The 15,145-nt window shown below is 45.4% G+C and overlaps 5 protein-coding genes across 5 annotated transcripts; 2 read left to right on the forward strand and 3 right to left on the reverse strand.

The window, feature by feature from the left end:
* Positions 1-1,191: 1,191 nt before the first annotated feature.
* LOC117571768 (vacuolar protein sorting-associated protein 26C-like) lies at positions 1,192-2,366 on the reverse strand. Its single transcript, XM_034254126.2, has 3 exons — positions 2,240-2,366; positions 1,424-2,183; positions 1,192-1,369 (listed from the first exon to the last, which is right to left on the reverse strand). Exons 1-3 carry the CDS (start codon positions 2,303-2,305, stop codon positions 1,248-1,250), a joined length of 948 nt encoding a protein of 315 aa, XP_034110017.1. The 5' UTR covers positions 2,306-2,366; the 3' UTR covers positions 1,192-1,247.
* Positions 2,367-2,452: 86 nt separating this feature from the next.
* Positions 2,453-3,937, forward strand: LOC117571765 (28S ribosomal protein S31, mitochondrial-like). The gene is given in 5 exon segments (XM_034254123.2): positions 2,453-2,594; positions 2,659-2,672; positions 2,675-3,143; positions 3,199-3,313; positions 3,315-3,937. Coding segments are annotated over 5 exon segments (1,182 nt in total). The 5' UTR covers positions 2,453-2,556; the 3' UTR covers positions 3,861-3,937.
* Positions 3,938-3,976: 39 nt separating this feature from the next.
* LOC117571763 (E3 ubiquitin-protein ligase mind-bomb-like) lies at positions 3,977-8,358 on the reverse strand. The gene is made up of 5 exons (XM_034254121.2): positions 8,308-8,358; positions 6,968-8,224; positions 6,444-6,899; positions 4,548-6,101; positions 3,977-4,243 (listed from the first exon to the last, which is right to left on the reverse strand). The coding sequence occupies exons 1-5, from the start codon at positions 8,341-8,343 to the stop codon at positions 4,103-4,105; spliced, it is 3,444 nt and encodes a 1,147-aa protein (XP_034110012.1). The 5' UTR covers positions 8,344-8,358; the 3' UTR covers positions 3,977-4,102.
* Positions 8,359-12,337: 3,979 nt separating this feature from the next.
* LOC117571770 (vacuolar protein sorting-associated protein 26C-like) lies at positions 12,338-13,581 on the reverse strand. Its single transcript, XM_034254127.2, has 3 exons — positions 13,440-13,581; positions 12,624-13,383; positions 12,338-12,569 (listed from the first exon to the last, which is right to left on the reverse strand). The coding sequence occupies exons 1-3, from the start codon at positions 13,503-13,505 to the stop codon at positions 12,448-12,450; spliced, it is 948 nt and encodes a 315-aa protein (XP_034110018.1). The 5' UTR covers positions 13,506-13,581; the 3' UTR covers positions 12,338-12,447.
* Positions 13,582-13,661: 80 nt separating this feature from the next.
* LOC117571764 (28S ribosomal protein S31, mitochondrial-like) lies at positions 13,662-15,142 on the forward strand. Its single transcript, XM_034254122.2, is given in 4 exon segments — positions 13,662-13,797; positions 13,862-14,347; positions 14,403-14,781; positions 14,784-15,142. Coding segments are annotated over 4 exon segments (1,185 nt in total). The 5' UTR covers positions 13,662-13,759; the 3' UTR covers positions 15,066-15,142.
* The last annotated feature ends 3 nt before the right edge of the window (positions 15,143-15,145 follow it).

Consider the following 15,145-nt stretch of genomic DNA (forward strand, 5'->3'; position numbering starts at 1 on the left):
CAGGTAGCAAAAATATATTGAATGTAAAAGAGCTGGACGAAGCTCAAACGAGAGCTTCCACCCAAAAACGTAACGTAACGTAACGCAAAGAGAGCCTGGCATTTTATGCTAAGTAATTTATATTTGAAGCTCTGTATAGCCTGCAATGGTAGAAGACATAAAAAGCAAAGCTTATGTGTGTGTGTGTGTGTGTATTTGTTTCATTGAGATGAAAACAGACGTACATACATGGGCATACATACTGACACACACACACACACTCATACACCTGAGCCGGCATACACCCACATACTTATTAAAGATTTAAAGTTTTTGCAAGCAGGAAATTGAAATGCACTTACCGGTGGCTACCAAAACAACAAAACAGCAGCAAGCAAGAGCAGCACCAGCAGCAGCAGCAGTATGAGCAGCCAGGAATATAAGAATAATAAAGAAGGTGCTATCTTAAACTCCAAAATATATTTGTATCCTCATACACACACTCAATCACTCTCTCTCGCTTGCACATACGGACGCACGTGAAGAATATTATTTCAGTAGAAGCGCCTAAGGTGGAGTTTGTTTTGGCAGCTGCTGCAAATTGAAAGATAATAATCAGCTGGCAAACGAAAGATACCGGAGCGCCAAATCGCAAGCAAATCGAATTGAAGCAATTATAGTTGTATGTTTCTTCTCTCTTTTGTGTATTTAGCCATTGCCATTATATTTGTATTCCGTATTATATGCTTATTTCAATTATTTTCAAATAGCTGCGGTTTCTAAACACTTGCCGCCGTTTTACAATGGCTGTCATGTCCTTTTTTAGTGTTACATTGCACTCGCTTCTATTTCTGACCATGTGGCAACACTTAATGCGGCGGACAAAATTCGAAATTTGAATTTCGAATGTATTAAATAACTTACAATGAAATAGTTATGTTTAACAAAAGGAGCACAAATTAAAATGTTGAATGCTTATTAATGCTGCTTAAATTGGTAGGGAACAGTGATAGTGCATATAAAGTGTTTCCATTTTGCTAGAGTAGTAAAACTGTTCTCTGCTTAGTATATGGTGTAACGTGTTCCACAGAGAACTCTCCACTTAGAGTCCACATGTTAAATAAGAAAAACTTGATATTTTTTGTATAGATATATTGCATTCAACATAATATTACAAGATTAAACTTAAAATTAAAAAAAAGTAGTATGTTGAAATAGATAGCAGCCTATTCATACTGATTTAAAGTAAATAAATGTATTCGAGTAATTCAGCGTCCCGCTGTTGTTAATTTGCTTGGCAAAGGTCCCGAGGCTCGTTTTAGAAGAATTTTAAAGTTCTCGCTGACGCTGTGATCCTCCTTGAACAACACAACCAAATTCAGCTCAAACTCTACAAAAATAAACAGTTACTTCATTGTCAACAATATCAGATAGTCAAATTTACCAATTTTAAAGTTCTTCGTTAGCAGCGTGGGGCAAGTAAAAAGACGTGGCAAGACCATATAAATGGGTATTTCGAGTTTGGGCATAACATTTCCATCGGCTATTTGAATCGTTTGCACTTCGGTAGCATCCTTGGAGTAGCCTTCATCGCAGCCACAGGTTTCCACACGCACCAGCTGCATTTCAATGGACTTGATGGGCGCCTCCGTGTGTTGCACAGTCAGGCTGCCAGTGATGGGCATCGTGACGCACGACTCCAGACGATCCAAACGTCCTGTGATCAGAAATCTAGGCATTGTGACACGCTCCTTGGCATTGCTCATGCTCAGACTGAAGGGAACTGCGAGACGAGATGCCTCATTGTCCAAGGGCAAGGGTTTGTATTGCACACAGAATTGTTGCGTCTTCTGTAGAGATTTGCCCAGGAAATTACGCTTCACATTAACATCACATTTCAGCTGATAATTGATGCTGATAAAGACGCCGTGATATGTCTCGTATAACTTTCGTGGCTCTTTTTTGCACACCAAAGGCAATTCGAAGTGAAACTCCGAGTTGCCTGCTGAGAGTTTGCCAGGTGCTGAAAGCTCCAGGCTGTTCTGCAGCAAAGTGATGGGCTTAACGGAATTGTAAAAGGCATCGAAAAGTCCAACAGTTTTACTGCTTAGCTGCAAATTGACAACGCCGTCGAGTGTTAGGAGTATTCCATCGTGCTTCGTTTCGCTGGGGCATTGAAATTGCACACAACCAATTAGCATGTCCTTTGAAAATCGTATAATTATTATTTAAATTCTGGGAAAGTGATGCACACACTTACATTTTCGTAGTACACTTTGTTTTCGCGTTTCAACTTTATGTCAAAGTTAAAAGCACTTGCACTCATCTTGCTAATCAGCTGCGTTTAGAAAAACACCATGTACATCGTTTGTTTACTTCAATGTGACCAAAACAGATTACAAAAACAGCTGTCAAATATACCAAAATATTTATTTTATTGCAGCGTTACCATTTTTCGCTTTCGATAATTAAAGGCTACGTTGCCACATCGTCCAGCATAATTATTATTGTTACGCGAGCGCAAGCTGCTCCCGAAAAGTTTTTGTTTCTGCAAAATTGTCAAATAAATTGGTTAAAATGTTGGCACTGCGCAGCACGCAAAGACTCAGCATACGGTGAGCTAGCTATTGACCACCATAATTATCTCTTATGCTCAACGCGTGACTGTTTTTTTTGCAGTGCTCTGCTGCCGGCTGTATGCAAAACGTGGGACTCGTCAACTATTCTAGCAGCTCGCAATCCAAAGACGACGATGGCTCCTCCTCCTCCGATGATGAGAAGAAAACCAAAAAGGCACGCAAGCCGGCTGAGCCAACAGAAACAGCGGCACAGCGTTTGAATCGTTTGCTGGGCAGTATGCAAACGCAGTCCAATGATCAGTTGACTGCCACGGAGTTTCCACGTCCCGGCGATGCTAATCGACGGCGCCGGGAGGCTCTGAAGCAGGACCCTGCCTCTAACAAGGATGTGATCACAGCTGCCAAGAATATAGCCAGCATGTTGGGCAGCAGCGAAAGCGATAAGAAGCAAACTGAATCCGAGTTGCTGGCCAAACTGCTAGGACATAATTTGGATGTTGCACCTACTGCAGATGGAGCTCCAGGCGATGCCAAAGGCACAGCAGGAGCGGAGTCCAGTGCCACAGAAAAGGAACTGAATTTGAGGTAAGTGTTTTGCTCCAGTTATTAGCAAATACTTAATACGGATTTCTTGATCTAGTGACATAATTGTGGGCATGAAGATTGATCGTCGCCAGCAGCCAGCTCATCAAGAGCAGACTCGCGGCGAGTATGTGCGTCGCTCGCTGGCATCTCGTCCCCAATCCCGTTCAGACGACCGCAAACATCAAAAAGCAGCAGCGACCACAACGTCACGTAAAGCGCGAAGCCGAAGTTTTCACGGGCAGCGTTAATTTATATGGCAGCGAACCGTTGGGCATCTTTACCAAAGCTGCTACCACACTTCAGGATTCACCTGACATTCTGTCCACCTGGTCGTCGCTTAGCGAACGTGAATTAAAGCTGCAGGCAGCGCAGCCGCCAGCAAACCATTTCGAACAAATGATTCAGTGGACAACACAAGGAAAACTCTGGCGTTTCCCCATCAACAACGAGCAGGATCTGCAGGAGGAGGCGAACGTGGACTTTTCCGAGCATATCTTTCTCGAACAGCATTTGGAGGGATGGTGTCCCACCAAAGGACCCATTCGTCATTTCATGGAGCTGGTGTGCGTCGGTCTCTCCAAGAATCCCTATGTGACGGCACAAGAGAAACAGGAGCACATTTTGTGGTTCCGCGATTACTTTGAGGCCAAGAAGGACATACTCAAGGATCTAATGAGCAAAGAAGGCATTGAGAAAATCAAAAGCGTTTCCGCTTAAAAAAAGGCTTTTTGTTTTTCGGGGATGTTGTGAAATATTTGTTAAAAATATATTACTTTTTTTGCTTTATAAGTCGAGTCGATATATGTGTGTATTGTATGAGTGTACATAACTTGTATGTATAGATATAGATATATATTCGCTAAATAATACTTAATTTAAGGCAGATTCGCTTGATGTGCTTCGAGACTGTGCGCGGAATGTGTGCCAACCTGACATCTAGTTGGGTACATTGTTGTGCTTCAGAACAACAAGATGCGCTTCTCCACTGTCTTACGGCAAATGGGGCAACCTTCGATTTGATCGCCGCACATTTGACAGGTGCCGTGTCCACAGAGAAATACCATATTCTTAATGCGATCGAAGCAAACGGGGCACATGGTCTGGAAAGGAATAAAAACAGTATGAGTTTCAGTCAGAATGAAGTTAATATTCACTACACTTTAGTAGCTTAGCTGTCTGTTCAAACTGCATAACATCGAACCAAATATGTCTGAGCTCATTAATGTTAAGTCTGCTGCTAACAGTTGTCTGTCAGAGTACAGAACTGTTATGTTAACTCTGTTACAATACAGCACATGTAGCTGGACTTTTATGTTAACCGCGTTAGATTGCGAGCTCTATAAACTAAGCTGTTAAAAGCTGCAGTTCAACATAGTAGAATCGATTACTTTTTCCCGTTCTCACCTGTTCTTTGATGTCTTGCAGCTGTTGCTTGAGCTTCTGCACATCGTCCATTTGGAAATTGTTGACATTCGAGGGCGCCAGCATGCCAGTCGCTGGCGCATTATTAACATTCGCAGCTGCCGCAGCAGCCAACAAATTGTTCTGGCTATTCAATTGATTGCTGCCGTTGTTGGTGCTGTTGTTGCCACCACCAGCTACCGGAGTAACCACAGTATTATTCATTGCCACACTATGTCCCGAAGTATTCACACACGGTGGCTCAATGAACTTATCCTCGCTGACCGTAAGGCAAGCGGTGCCAGCAATGCTGACCTTCTCGGCGGTTCCATTGCCGCCGCAGCACAGCGTAAACGAGAGCATCTCATCGATTTGGGTGCGACAGAGCACACACTTCTTCATCAGTGCACTGCAATGCTCGCAGGCAACCATGTGACCGCATGGACGAAAGAAGACAGCCGCACGACGATCCGAGCAGACGAGACATTCGTCAATCTTCTCACGCGATGCGACAGTTTCACGGCAAATGAGACACTTCTTAACGCGCGGCGCACAAGTCTCACAGCAGCTGACATGGCCGCAGGGCTTGAAGACGGTATCACGCTTGGCATCCGAGCACACCAGACACTCCTCCAAGCTGGCCGGCTTTGTGTTATTGTTGCCAGCAGCTGCGCTATTCTTGCGGCTGCTGCTCGACTCTGCATGCTGTGATTGCGCCATGTCCGCAGCCAGACCATTGAGATTGAAGGCGCTGCCCGATGCCACGGTATTAAGCGGTATATTCGCTGTGGCGGACTGATGCATGCCAGCTGCAACTCCTCCAGCGCTGCCTCCTCCACCAGCTGCTGCAGCGCTTTGGGCACGAGCTCGTGCATTGAGACTGGTGCCCGCCACATTGCCGGGCAACTCGGCATCGTCGGTCTTGCGCTCGTTGTAGCACTTCAGCAGCGTCTTGCACAGATTGGGATCTGGGCACAGATCCAATGGCGTCTGCAGCTTGCGATTCTTGAGTGTCAAATCGGCGCCATTGGCGGCCAAGAAGCAAGCAATCGATGCCGATGCCTTCTTGTTATTGGCATTGCGCAATCCCATCAGCAGCTTGCCAAATCCTTCGACATCCTGCAGCTGCTTCAGCTGCGACAACGTATGATGACGCAGTGCCTCATGCAGAGGTGTATCACCATCCTTGTCGGCAATATTCAAGTCGGCGCCATCCTGCACCAACAGCTTGACAATCTGCACATGCTGACGCTCCACGGCCAAGTGCAAAGCCGTCTGCAGATTCACATTCTGTCGATCCATATTGGCTTTACCCATATGAACGAGCAGCTCGGCGATTTCCACATGATTGTTGAGTGCCGCCAAATGAAGTGCAGTATATCCATCGTCCTTCTTCTCCTCCACAATCCAAGGACGATTGGTTTTTGTCAATAGTATGCGCATTGCGCTCGGATTCCCCTTGAGCGCTGCATGATGCAAGGCATTGAAGCCGTTGTTGTTGTTCAGCGTGATGTCGGCGCCAAAGTCCAGCAGCAGTGACAGCATCTCATCGTGCTCCTGTAGAGGAAGAATAAGTGGTTTAATTACAATTTAGAAATACAAGAAACTGTTATCATTCAGTATCTAGTAGTTGTTCAACTTCTGGTAGCACTTAATATTGGAATTTCGAACAGACTTCCTCCCAATAAAGCATTTAATACTAAAATCTATGCTGTAATCAAATTCCCGCTTAGTACAGTTTAGCCTACGTTTCAATCTGTATGTCAAATAAATCTAAACAAGCTTCGGTCTCCAATTTTCGCCCAATTCAAGTTAGACTTTGGAGCAAACTTCTTCTGCAGTTTACAGTATACATGTAAGTTTGTAGTCAGTCAAGTAGTCAGTAAGTTTGTTAGCTACCTTCGATATGGCATCGTGCAGCGGCGTATCGCCCTCAGAGTCCTGCAGACTGGGATGGCAGCCGAGCGTGAGCAGCGTCTTCACCACATTCAAATGCCCCTTGTTGACGGCAATATGCAGCGATGTCTGGCGACGCTTGTTACGCGCATTCAAATCCGCTCCAGCCTTGGCCAATATCTCAATGACAGCCGCCTCATCACCAAAGGCGGCATGATGCACAGCACGATCGCCGTCCTTGTCCTCAATCTCCACGTCGACGGCATGACGCAACAGCACTTGAATGACCTCGATATGTCCATTCTGGCTGGCCGCCTGCAGTGCTGTGTGACCCGCAAAGACGCCATTAACATTCACCTCGGGCACAGCAACGCCACTGGGACTTCCTGCTGCCGCAGCGGCTGCTGCGCTCGAAGTCGAAGGCTGTCCAGCGCCAGCCAAATACTCCTCGCAGCGGGACTGCAAAAAGAGAAAGCAAAATAAGCAAAGGGAAGACCAGAAAGCAGAATATTACTGCAATAACTCACGGCAAATCCATTGGCGGCAGCCTTGACAAACTCCTCGGTGGCATCACCCGATACATTCGGCTCAAAGAGCTTCTTCAGTATGGCAGACAAACGTTCGCCACTGGGAATAACCGGAGCACAATTGCCATCACCAGTCGCATTAGTGGCAGCACCTGCGGCACCAGTCGACAGCACCTTGCAGACAGCCAGGGGATTGTAGGTCCACGAAGTGTTGCCCACCTCCACCTTGAGGTCATTGTCATGATACACCTGCTGCACACGTCCAATTTTTCCCAGCGTCAGCTGCATAGCATCAGCCCATTCGCCATGACCACGTTGCAGCATCTTAATGCTCTCCACATCCGAACAGATCTTGACAATGTCGCCCACTTGGAACTCGGGTGGCGCTGTAGTTGGTGACGACACCTTGGTGAGCACCGCTGGATTGAAGGTCCAACGATTGCCGGAGTTGTAGGCGACAACAATGTCGTGATCCTCATCGATGCCCACGACCATGCCGGCATTGCTGAGGCACTCGAACATGCCGTCGGTCCAGCCGCCGTGTCCATGCTGCAGGGATTGCACAATCTCCAGATCCAAATCGACGGTGACCTTGTCGCCAATTTGAAAGCCATGCGGCCCCTTGCCCGGTCCATTCTCGCCCAGCAGCGGCAAATGATCGCGATACACATTGCTGCCCTTGGCATCATTGACCACCTTCAGATCGGCCATTCCCTCGAAGCCCACGCGATACAGATTCTTCGAGCCATTGTCCCAGATGACATAGGCTGCAGAGCGTGGCGAGGCCGACGACCAATCCTGTATCTCATTGACTTTGCCACGCCGTCCGACGCCTCCGTCCTGATCCTCCCACTGCCAGTCGACGCCACGCACAACACGTGCGCCTGGGAAAATGCCACGTGCCAGCACTTTTTTGGATTTGCGACGTGGTTCGAGCATTGCACGTTCACCGCCTGGTGTGCTAATCCTGTAGAAGCGATGACGCAAGTGATGCTTGTCGCCGTGATAACAAATCGAGCACAGATCGTAGTTGATGCACTCGGCACACTTCCAGCGTATGCCAAAGATCGGTTGCTGTCTGCAGGTGTCGCACATGGTGCCCTCATGCTTCACTCCCGTCGGAGCGCTGTCCAGAATACGCAAATCGTAGGCGCCGGCACAGCGATAATTGGCCGCTGTGCCGTTGTCCCAGACGACGACAACTTCCTCGGCGGATTCAAAGTTGCGTACGGTGCCCACGTGACCCTCACCGCCATCCTTGAATAGAAAGAAAAAACGAGATGATATGAGCACGTTGTGTCTTCGATTTAACAAAGAAAAAGAGAGAGTGTGAAACGCACGCTAATCACAACACGAAAATTATAATTGAAGCGCATTTGCTTAATCACGCTCCTCGTTGCTCCGATGTCCACAATCAACTAAACAAAACGGACCTATTAAGGGTGCACTCATATGTTGCACTGGCGGCACACAACAAAATTATTAATCAAGTCGCCGATCTCCAAAGATCGACCCCAAGACACCTCCGTCTAGGTCAGTGCTAATGAAAAATATCAAGAAAGCAACGGGCGATTGTGATCGATTCAGATGCAGAATGCACACAATGGGAATGTAAACAAATTCCACTTGATGCAGTAACTAGACAATATATAAATAATTTCTAATTTACATTTTGTTGTAAGGGCCGCATTCTCGACCTTTAACTGTGTAGGTGTGCGCTATGGACCCGTGTAACGCCGTTGGCGGCATTTCTTGTACAACAATTTGTGAGTTTGCTGCGCGCAGCACTCACGTAATGAGCATAAACTACAGGCACAAAAACGAAGGCAACTTCCACACACACAGACACACACACGCACACACACAGACAAACTTGCACACACATTCTCATAGATGAAGAGAATCGACGCTGCCGTGCACATAATTGGTGCAAAAGTTTGAAATTATCACGGAAACACGCCGAAACACGTACGTACATCAGCGTCAACGGACGCGAGTTGGCATAATGCTACCAGGCAGCCCGAGTCCTGATGCTCCTCCTTCTCCCGCCTTCCGCCGCTCCAGCTGCGCACTTTTCCGTGCTTTGCACGTTCCGGGCAACGCCCCGGACGCGAAATGCGGACGGTCACCGGATAGAAGCCTGGGTACGCCTTTAGGCCAAAAATTTATTAGAGCATAGGCTTGAGCGTGGGTCGTATCTCTAATCCAGACCCTAATTACTCATGGACTTGTAGTTGGGAACCCGTGTAACAATTAGCAACACCGGCTTTAGTCAAAACTTTTTGTCGTCACTTAAGCCGAGTGCGGGGTAAAAAGAGCAATGGTCAAATGGTCAAATGGTTATCTTAAAGCTCACACACACGCTGACAGTGAATGTTTCACTTGGTGCGGGAAAAGTTAAGCTACTTCCGCACGAATTGTTCAAACAATTAGCTAATGCATTGGGTATTAAGAGCTCAAAAAATAAAAAAGGGAAAAACGTAAAAGCGTCAGCCAGCCATGCAAATCAATTGAAGCAAAGTTGGCTGCACTTGCTGCAATAATCGATAGCAACAAACGACCGATAATTGATTGGCATTGACAGTGCTGCCAATTAGTGGCAAAACGCAAAGCTCTTACGTCGTGCCAAATGGAGTGCATACTGTTGCAATTTATTATGACGTAGCACAAAGAATGCGGCAACGGAAACTAACTATGTTATGTAGTTGTGAGTTATTTGTTGGTGTGTGTGTGTGTGTGTGTGTGAGGGGTGAAGATGTAACCCCTGAGCAGCAGCACACACCTATTAAAATGTGCGGCCATTAAAAAGTTTTTCTATGGCCGGGGCACTTGAAAAGATGGGAATTTTCTGTTTTTGCAATCTGGCACCTGGCAAGCAGCAAGCAGCTAGCAGCTAGCTGCAACTGCAAACTGAAAATACGTTTGCATATGAATTTTTCAAAAATGTTTTTTGCGTTGACCTCGTTTACGGGTCAGAGCAGCTATGAAAAGTTTTGTTGCCGTACAAAACTAAATTGCCGTTGCAATACGAAGGGCGGCAACACCACCACCACCAGCAGTAACAGCAGCAGCAGCAACAACAACAGCAGCAGTAGCAGATGGTGCAGAGTCGGCACTAGGACAAAAGCGACAACGAAGTGGAGCCAGGGCGAAGCAGCTTGCAACGGGACTTGGCTTGTGTTACGTAGCATATTGAAATGCGATTACAGCAGCCCTGGCGGGACGAGAGCTCCATGTTCATTAAACATGCATAAACACACACACACAAACAGACAGACACACACACACTTGCAGTGTAACTGTAACAGCAACAGCAGCTGTCCCCAGGCACATGTAAACAATTTAAATTTGTAAGCGATGTGCTAATTTTAAATCAATTACACGACGTGACGGCACTTTAATGTTAAGCCCAATCCCACAAGCCCTAAGCCACTCCGCTCCACCCACGCTAACCCACAACACACTCACACGCACACACACACATATACACAACACCCAATGCGACGCGACATTGACAGCTGCCAGTGCTGCCCATGAACAATGCCAACTAATATCGAAATCTGTGTACAAAGCAACAACAACAACAACAACAAGAGCAACTGAAGCAGCCATGTTGGCAACATTTGGTGTGAAAACTTTCCGTATTTTACTTTAAAAGTTGAAACCCAAGCGTCCTTCTATTCATTTCGACACAACGACAAAAAAAATACATCAACAACAAAAACAACAACAAAGTAATACAAGTCTCGAAAAACTTTGTCAGTGGGTGCTTTTGTTAGTGGTACATTCGGTGACACACAAATTGCAGGCGACGGGCACTGGGAGTGGTGGGGAAGAAAAGAGGCGGCGGGGAAGGCATCAGCAGCTTCTCAACTCAATTTCAGTTTGAAGCCTGCACACACACACAGGCGCAAGCACATACGCAAACACAAACTCCCCGCAAAGCAGAAAGAGAAAGCAACAGTTTTTTTTATTTGTCTTAAATAAATACGTTTGTGTGCAGGAGCAAGTGCGTTAGGGTGTGTGTGTGTGTGTGTGTGTGTTACTTTATGGAGCAAAGTTGCGCCGCCAAGTAGAATAAATATATGTGCATATGTACTTACTAACATTACATTATACACACACTGATATAAACACAAGTATTCGTGTGTATGCATGTGTGTGTGTGTGTACATAATTTAGTGAACTTGAAAGTTGTGATGTCGTCGTACACATACATGCATACATATGCAAGCAGGTAGCAAAAATATATTGAATGTAAAAGAGCTGGACGAAGCTCAAACGAGAGCTTCCACCCAAAAACGTAACGTAACGTAACGCAAAGAGAGCCTGGCATTTTATGCTAAGTAATTTATATTTGAAGCTCTGTATAGCCTGCAATGGTAGAAGACATAAAAAGCAAAGCTTATGTGTGTGTGTGTGTGTGTGTATTTGTTTCATTGAGATGAAAACAGACGTACATACATGGGCATACATACTGACACACACACACACACTCATACACCTGAGCCGGCATACACCCACATACTTATTAAAGATTTAAAGTTTTTGCAAGCAGGAAATTGAAATGCACTTACCGGTGGCTACCAAAACAACACAACAGCAGCAAGCAAGAGCAGCACCAGCAGCAGCAGCAGTATGAGCAGCCAGGAATATAAGAATAATAAAGAAGGTGCTATCTTAAACTCCAAAATATATTTGTATCCTCATACACACACTCAATCACTCTCTCTCGCTTGCACATACGGACGCACGTGAAGAATATTATTTCAGTAGAAGCGCCTAAGGTGGAGTTTGTTTTGGCAGCTGCTGCAAATTGAAAGATAATAATCAGCTGGCAAACGAAAGATACCGGAGCGCCAAATCGCAAGCAAATCGAATTGAAGCAATTATAGTTGTATGTTTCTTCTCTCTTTTGTGTATTTAGCCATTGCCATTATATTTGTATTCCGTATTATATGCTTATTTCAATTATTTTCAAATAGCTGCGGTTTCTAAACACTTGCCGCCGTTTTACAATGGCTGTCATGTCCTTTTTTAGTGTTACATTGCACTCGCTTCTATTTCTGACCATGTGGCAACACTTAATGCGGCGGACAAAATTCGAAATTTGAATTTCGAATGTATTAAATAACTTACAATGAAATAGTTATGTTTAACAAAAGGAGCACAAATTAAAATGTTGAATGCTTATTAATGCTGCTTAAATTGGTAGGGAACAGTGATAGTGCATATAAAGTGTTTCCATTTTGCTAGAGTAGTAAAACTGTTCTCTGCTTAGTATATGGTGTAACGTGTTCCACAGAGAACTCTCCACTTAGAGTCCACATGTTAAATAAGAAAAACTTGATATTTTTTGTATAGATATATTGCATTCAACATAATATTACAAGATTAAACTTAAAATTAAAAAAAAGTATGTTGAAATAGATAGCAGCCTATTCATACTGATTTAAAGTAAATAAATGTATTCGAGTAATTCAGCGTCCCGCTGTTGTTAATTTGCTTGGCAAAGGTCCCGAGGCTCGTTTTAGAAGAATTTTAAAGTTCTCGCTGACGCTGTGATCCTCCTTGAACAACACAACCAAATTCAGCTCAAACTCTACAAAAATAAACAGTTACTTCATTGTCAACAATATCAGATAGTCAAATTTACCAATTTTAAAGTTCTTCGTTAGCAGCGTGGGGCAAGTAAAAAGACGTGGCAAGACCATATAAATGGGTATTTCGAGTTTGGGCATAACATTTCCATCGGCTATTTGAATCGTTTGCACTTCGGTAGCATCCTTGGAGTAGCCTTCATCGCAGCCACAGGTTTCCACACGCACCAGCTGCATTTCAATGGACTTGATGGGCGCCTCCGTGTGTTGCACAGTCAGGCTGCCAGTGATGGGCATCGTGACGCACGACTCCAGACGATCCAAACGTCCTGTGATCAGAAATCTAGGCATTGTGACACGCTCCTTGGCATTGCTCATGCTCAGACTGAAGGGAACTGCGAGACGAGATGCCTCATTGTCCAAGGGCAAGGGTTTGTATTGCACACAGAATTGTTGCGTCTTCTGTAGAGATTTGCCCAGGAAATTACGCTTCACATTAACATCACATTTCAGCTGATAATTGATGCTGATAAAGACGCCGTGATATGTCTCGTATAACTTTCGTGGCTCTTTTTTGCACACCAAAGGCAATTCGAAGTGAAACTCCGAGTTGCCTGCTGAGAGTTTGCCAGGTGCTGAAAGCTCCAGGCTGTTCTGCAGCAAAGTGATGGGCTTAACGGAATTGTAAAAGGCATCGAAAAGTCCAACAGTTTTACTGCTTAGCTGCAAATTGACAACGCCGTCGAGTGTTAGGAGTATTCCATCGTGCTTCGTTTCGCTGGGGCATTGAAATTGCACACAACCAATTAGCATGTCCTTTGAAAATCGTATAATTATTATTTAAATTCTGGGAAAGTGATGCACACACTTACATTTTCGTAGTACACTTTGTTTTCGCGTTTCAACTTTATGTCAAAGTTAAAAGCACTTGCACTCATCTTGCTAATCAGCTGCGTTTAGAAAAACACCATGTACATCGTTTGTTTACTTCAATGTGACCAAAACAGATTACAAAAACAGCTGTCAAAAATATACCAAAATATTTATTTTATTGCAGCGTTACCATTTTTCGCTTTCGATAATTAAAAGGCTACGTTGCCACATCGTCCAGCATAATTATTATTGTTACGCGAGCGCAAGCTGCTCCCGAAAAGTTTTTGTTTCTGCAAAATTGTCAAATAAATTGGTTAAAATGTTGGCACTGCGCAGCACGCAAAGACTCAGCATACGGTGAGCTAGCTATTGACCACCATAATTATCTCTTATGCTCAACGCGTGACTGTTTTTTTTGCAGTGCTCTGCTGCCGGCTGTATGCAAAAACGTGGGACTCGTCAACTATTCTAGCAGCTCGCAATCCAAAGACGACGATGGCTCCTCCTCCTCCGATGATGAGAAGAAAACCAAAAAGGCACGCAAGCCGGCTGAGCCAACAGAAACAGCGGCACAGCGTTTGAATCGTTTGCTGGGCAGTATGCAAACGCAGTCCAATGATCAGTTGACTGCCACGGAGTTTCCACGTCCCGGCGATGCTAATCGACGGCGCCGGGAGGCTCTGAAGCAGGACCCTGCCTCTAACAAGGATGTGATCACAGCTGCCAAGAATATAGCCAGCATGTTGGGCAGCAGCGAAAGCGATAAGAAGCAAACTGAATCCGAGTTGCTGGCCAAACTGCTAGGACATAATTTGGATGTTGCACCTACTGCAGATGGAGCTCCAGGCGATGCCAAAGGCACAGCAGGAGCGGAGTCCAGTGCCACAGAAAAGGAACTGAATTTGAGGTAAGTGTTTTGCTCCAGTTATTAGCAAATACTTAATACGGATTTCTTGATCTAGTGACATAATTGTGGGCATGAAGATTGATCGTCGCCAGCAGCCAGCTCATCAAGAGCAGACTCGCGGCGAGTATGTGCGTCGCTCGCTGGCATCTCGTCCCCAATCCCGTTCAGACGACCGCAAACATCAAAAGCAGCAGCGACCACAACGTCACGTAAAGCGCGAAGCCGAAGTTTTCACGGGCAGCGTTAATTTATATGGCAGCGAACCGTTGGGCATCTTTACCAAAGCTGCTACCACACTTCAGGATTCACCTGACATTCTGTCCACCTGGTCGTCGCTTAGCGAACGTGAATTAAAGCTGCAGGCAGCGCAGCCGCCAGCAAACCATTTCGAACAAATGATTCAGTGGACAACACAAGGAAAACTCTGGCGTTTCCCCCATCAAACAACGAGCAGGATCTGCAGGAGGAGGCGAACGTGGACTTTTCCGAGCATATCTTTCTCGAACAGCATTTGGAGGGATGGTGTCCCACCAAAGGACCCATTCGTCATTTCATGGAGCTGGTGTGCGTCGGTCTCTCCAAGAATCCCTATGTGACGGCACAAGAGAAACAGGAGCACATTTTGTGGTTCCGCGATTACTTTGAGGCCAAGAAGGACATACTCAAGGATCTAATGAGCAAAGAAGGCATTGAGAAAATCAAAAGCGTTTCCGCTTAAAAAAAGGCTTTTTGTTTTTCGGGGATGTTGTGAAATATTTGTTAAAAATATATTACTTTTTTTGCTTTATAAGTCGAGTC

The sequence above is a fragment of the Drosophila albomicans genome, chromosome 3 (assembly GCF_009650485.2).
Source record: "Drosophila albomicans strain 15112-1751.03 chromosome 3, ASM965048v2, whole genome shotgun sequence".
In the NCBI taxonomy this organism is placed as follows: Eukaryota; Metazoa; Arthropoda; class Insecta; order Diptera; family Drosophilidae; genus Drosophila; species Drosophila albomicans.

Bases quoted from the DNA above. Each gene is read 5' to 3' on its own strand.
- LOC117571768 (XM_034254126.2), bottom strand. From the start codon at position 2,305: ATGAGTGCAAGTGCTTTTAACTTTGACATAAAGTTGAAACGCGAAAAC. The intron at 2,184-2,239 runs GTAAGTGTGTGC...CGATTTTCAAAG, and splicing joins ACAAAGTGTACTACGAAAAT to GACATGCTAATTGGTTGTGT. The intron at 1,370-1,423 runs GTAAATTTGACT...TTATTTTTGTAG, and splicing joins AACGAAGAACTTTAAAATTG to AGTTTGAGCTGAATTTGGTT.
- LOC117571763 (XM_034254121.2), bottom strand. From the start codon at position 8,343: ATGCGCTTCAATTATAATTTTCGTGTTGTGATTAGC. The intron at 8,225-8,307 runs GTGCGTTTCACA...TTTCTATTCAAG, and splicing joins ATTTTCGTGTTGTGATTAGC to GATGGCGGTGAGGGTCACGT. The intron at 6,900-6,967 runs GTGAGTTATTGC...CTCTTTTTGCAG, and splicing joins CTGCCGCCAATGGATTTGCC to TCCCGCTGCGAGGAGTATTT.
- LOC117571770 (XM_034254127.2), bottom strand. From the start codon at position 13,505: ATGAGTGCAAGTGCTTTTAACTTTGACATAAAGTTGAAACGCGAAAAC. The intron at 13,384-13,439 runs GTAAGTGTGTGC...CGATTTTCAAAG, and splicing joins ACAAAGTGTACTACGAAAAT to GACATGCTAATTGGTTGTGT. The intron at 12,570-12,623 runs GTAAATTTGACT...TTATTTTTGTAG, and splicing joins AACGAAGAACTTTAAAATTG to AGTTTGAGCTGAATTTGGTT.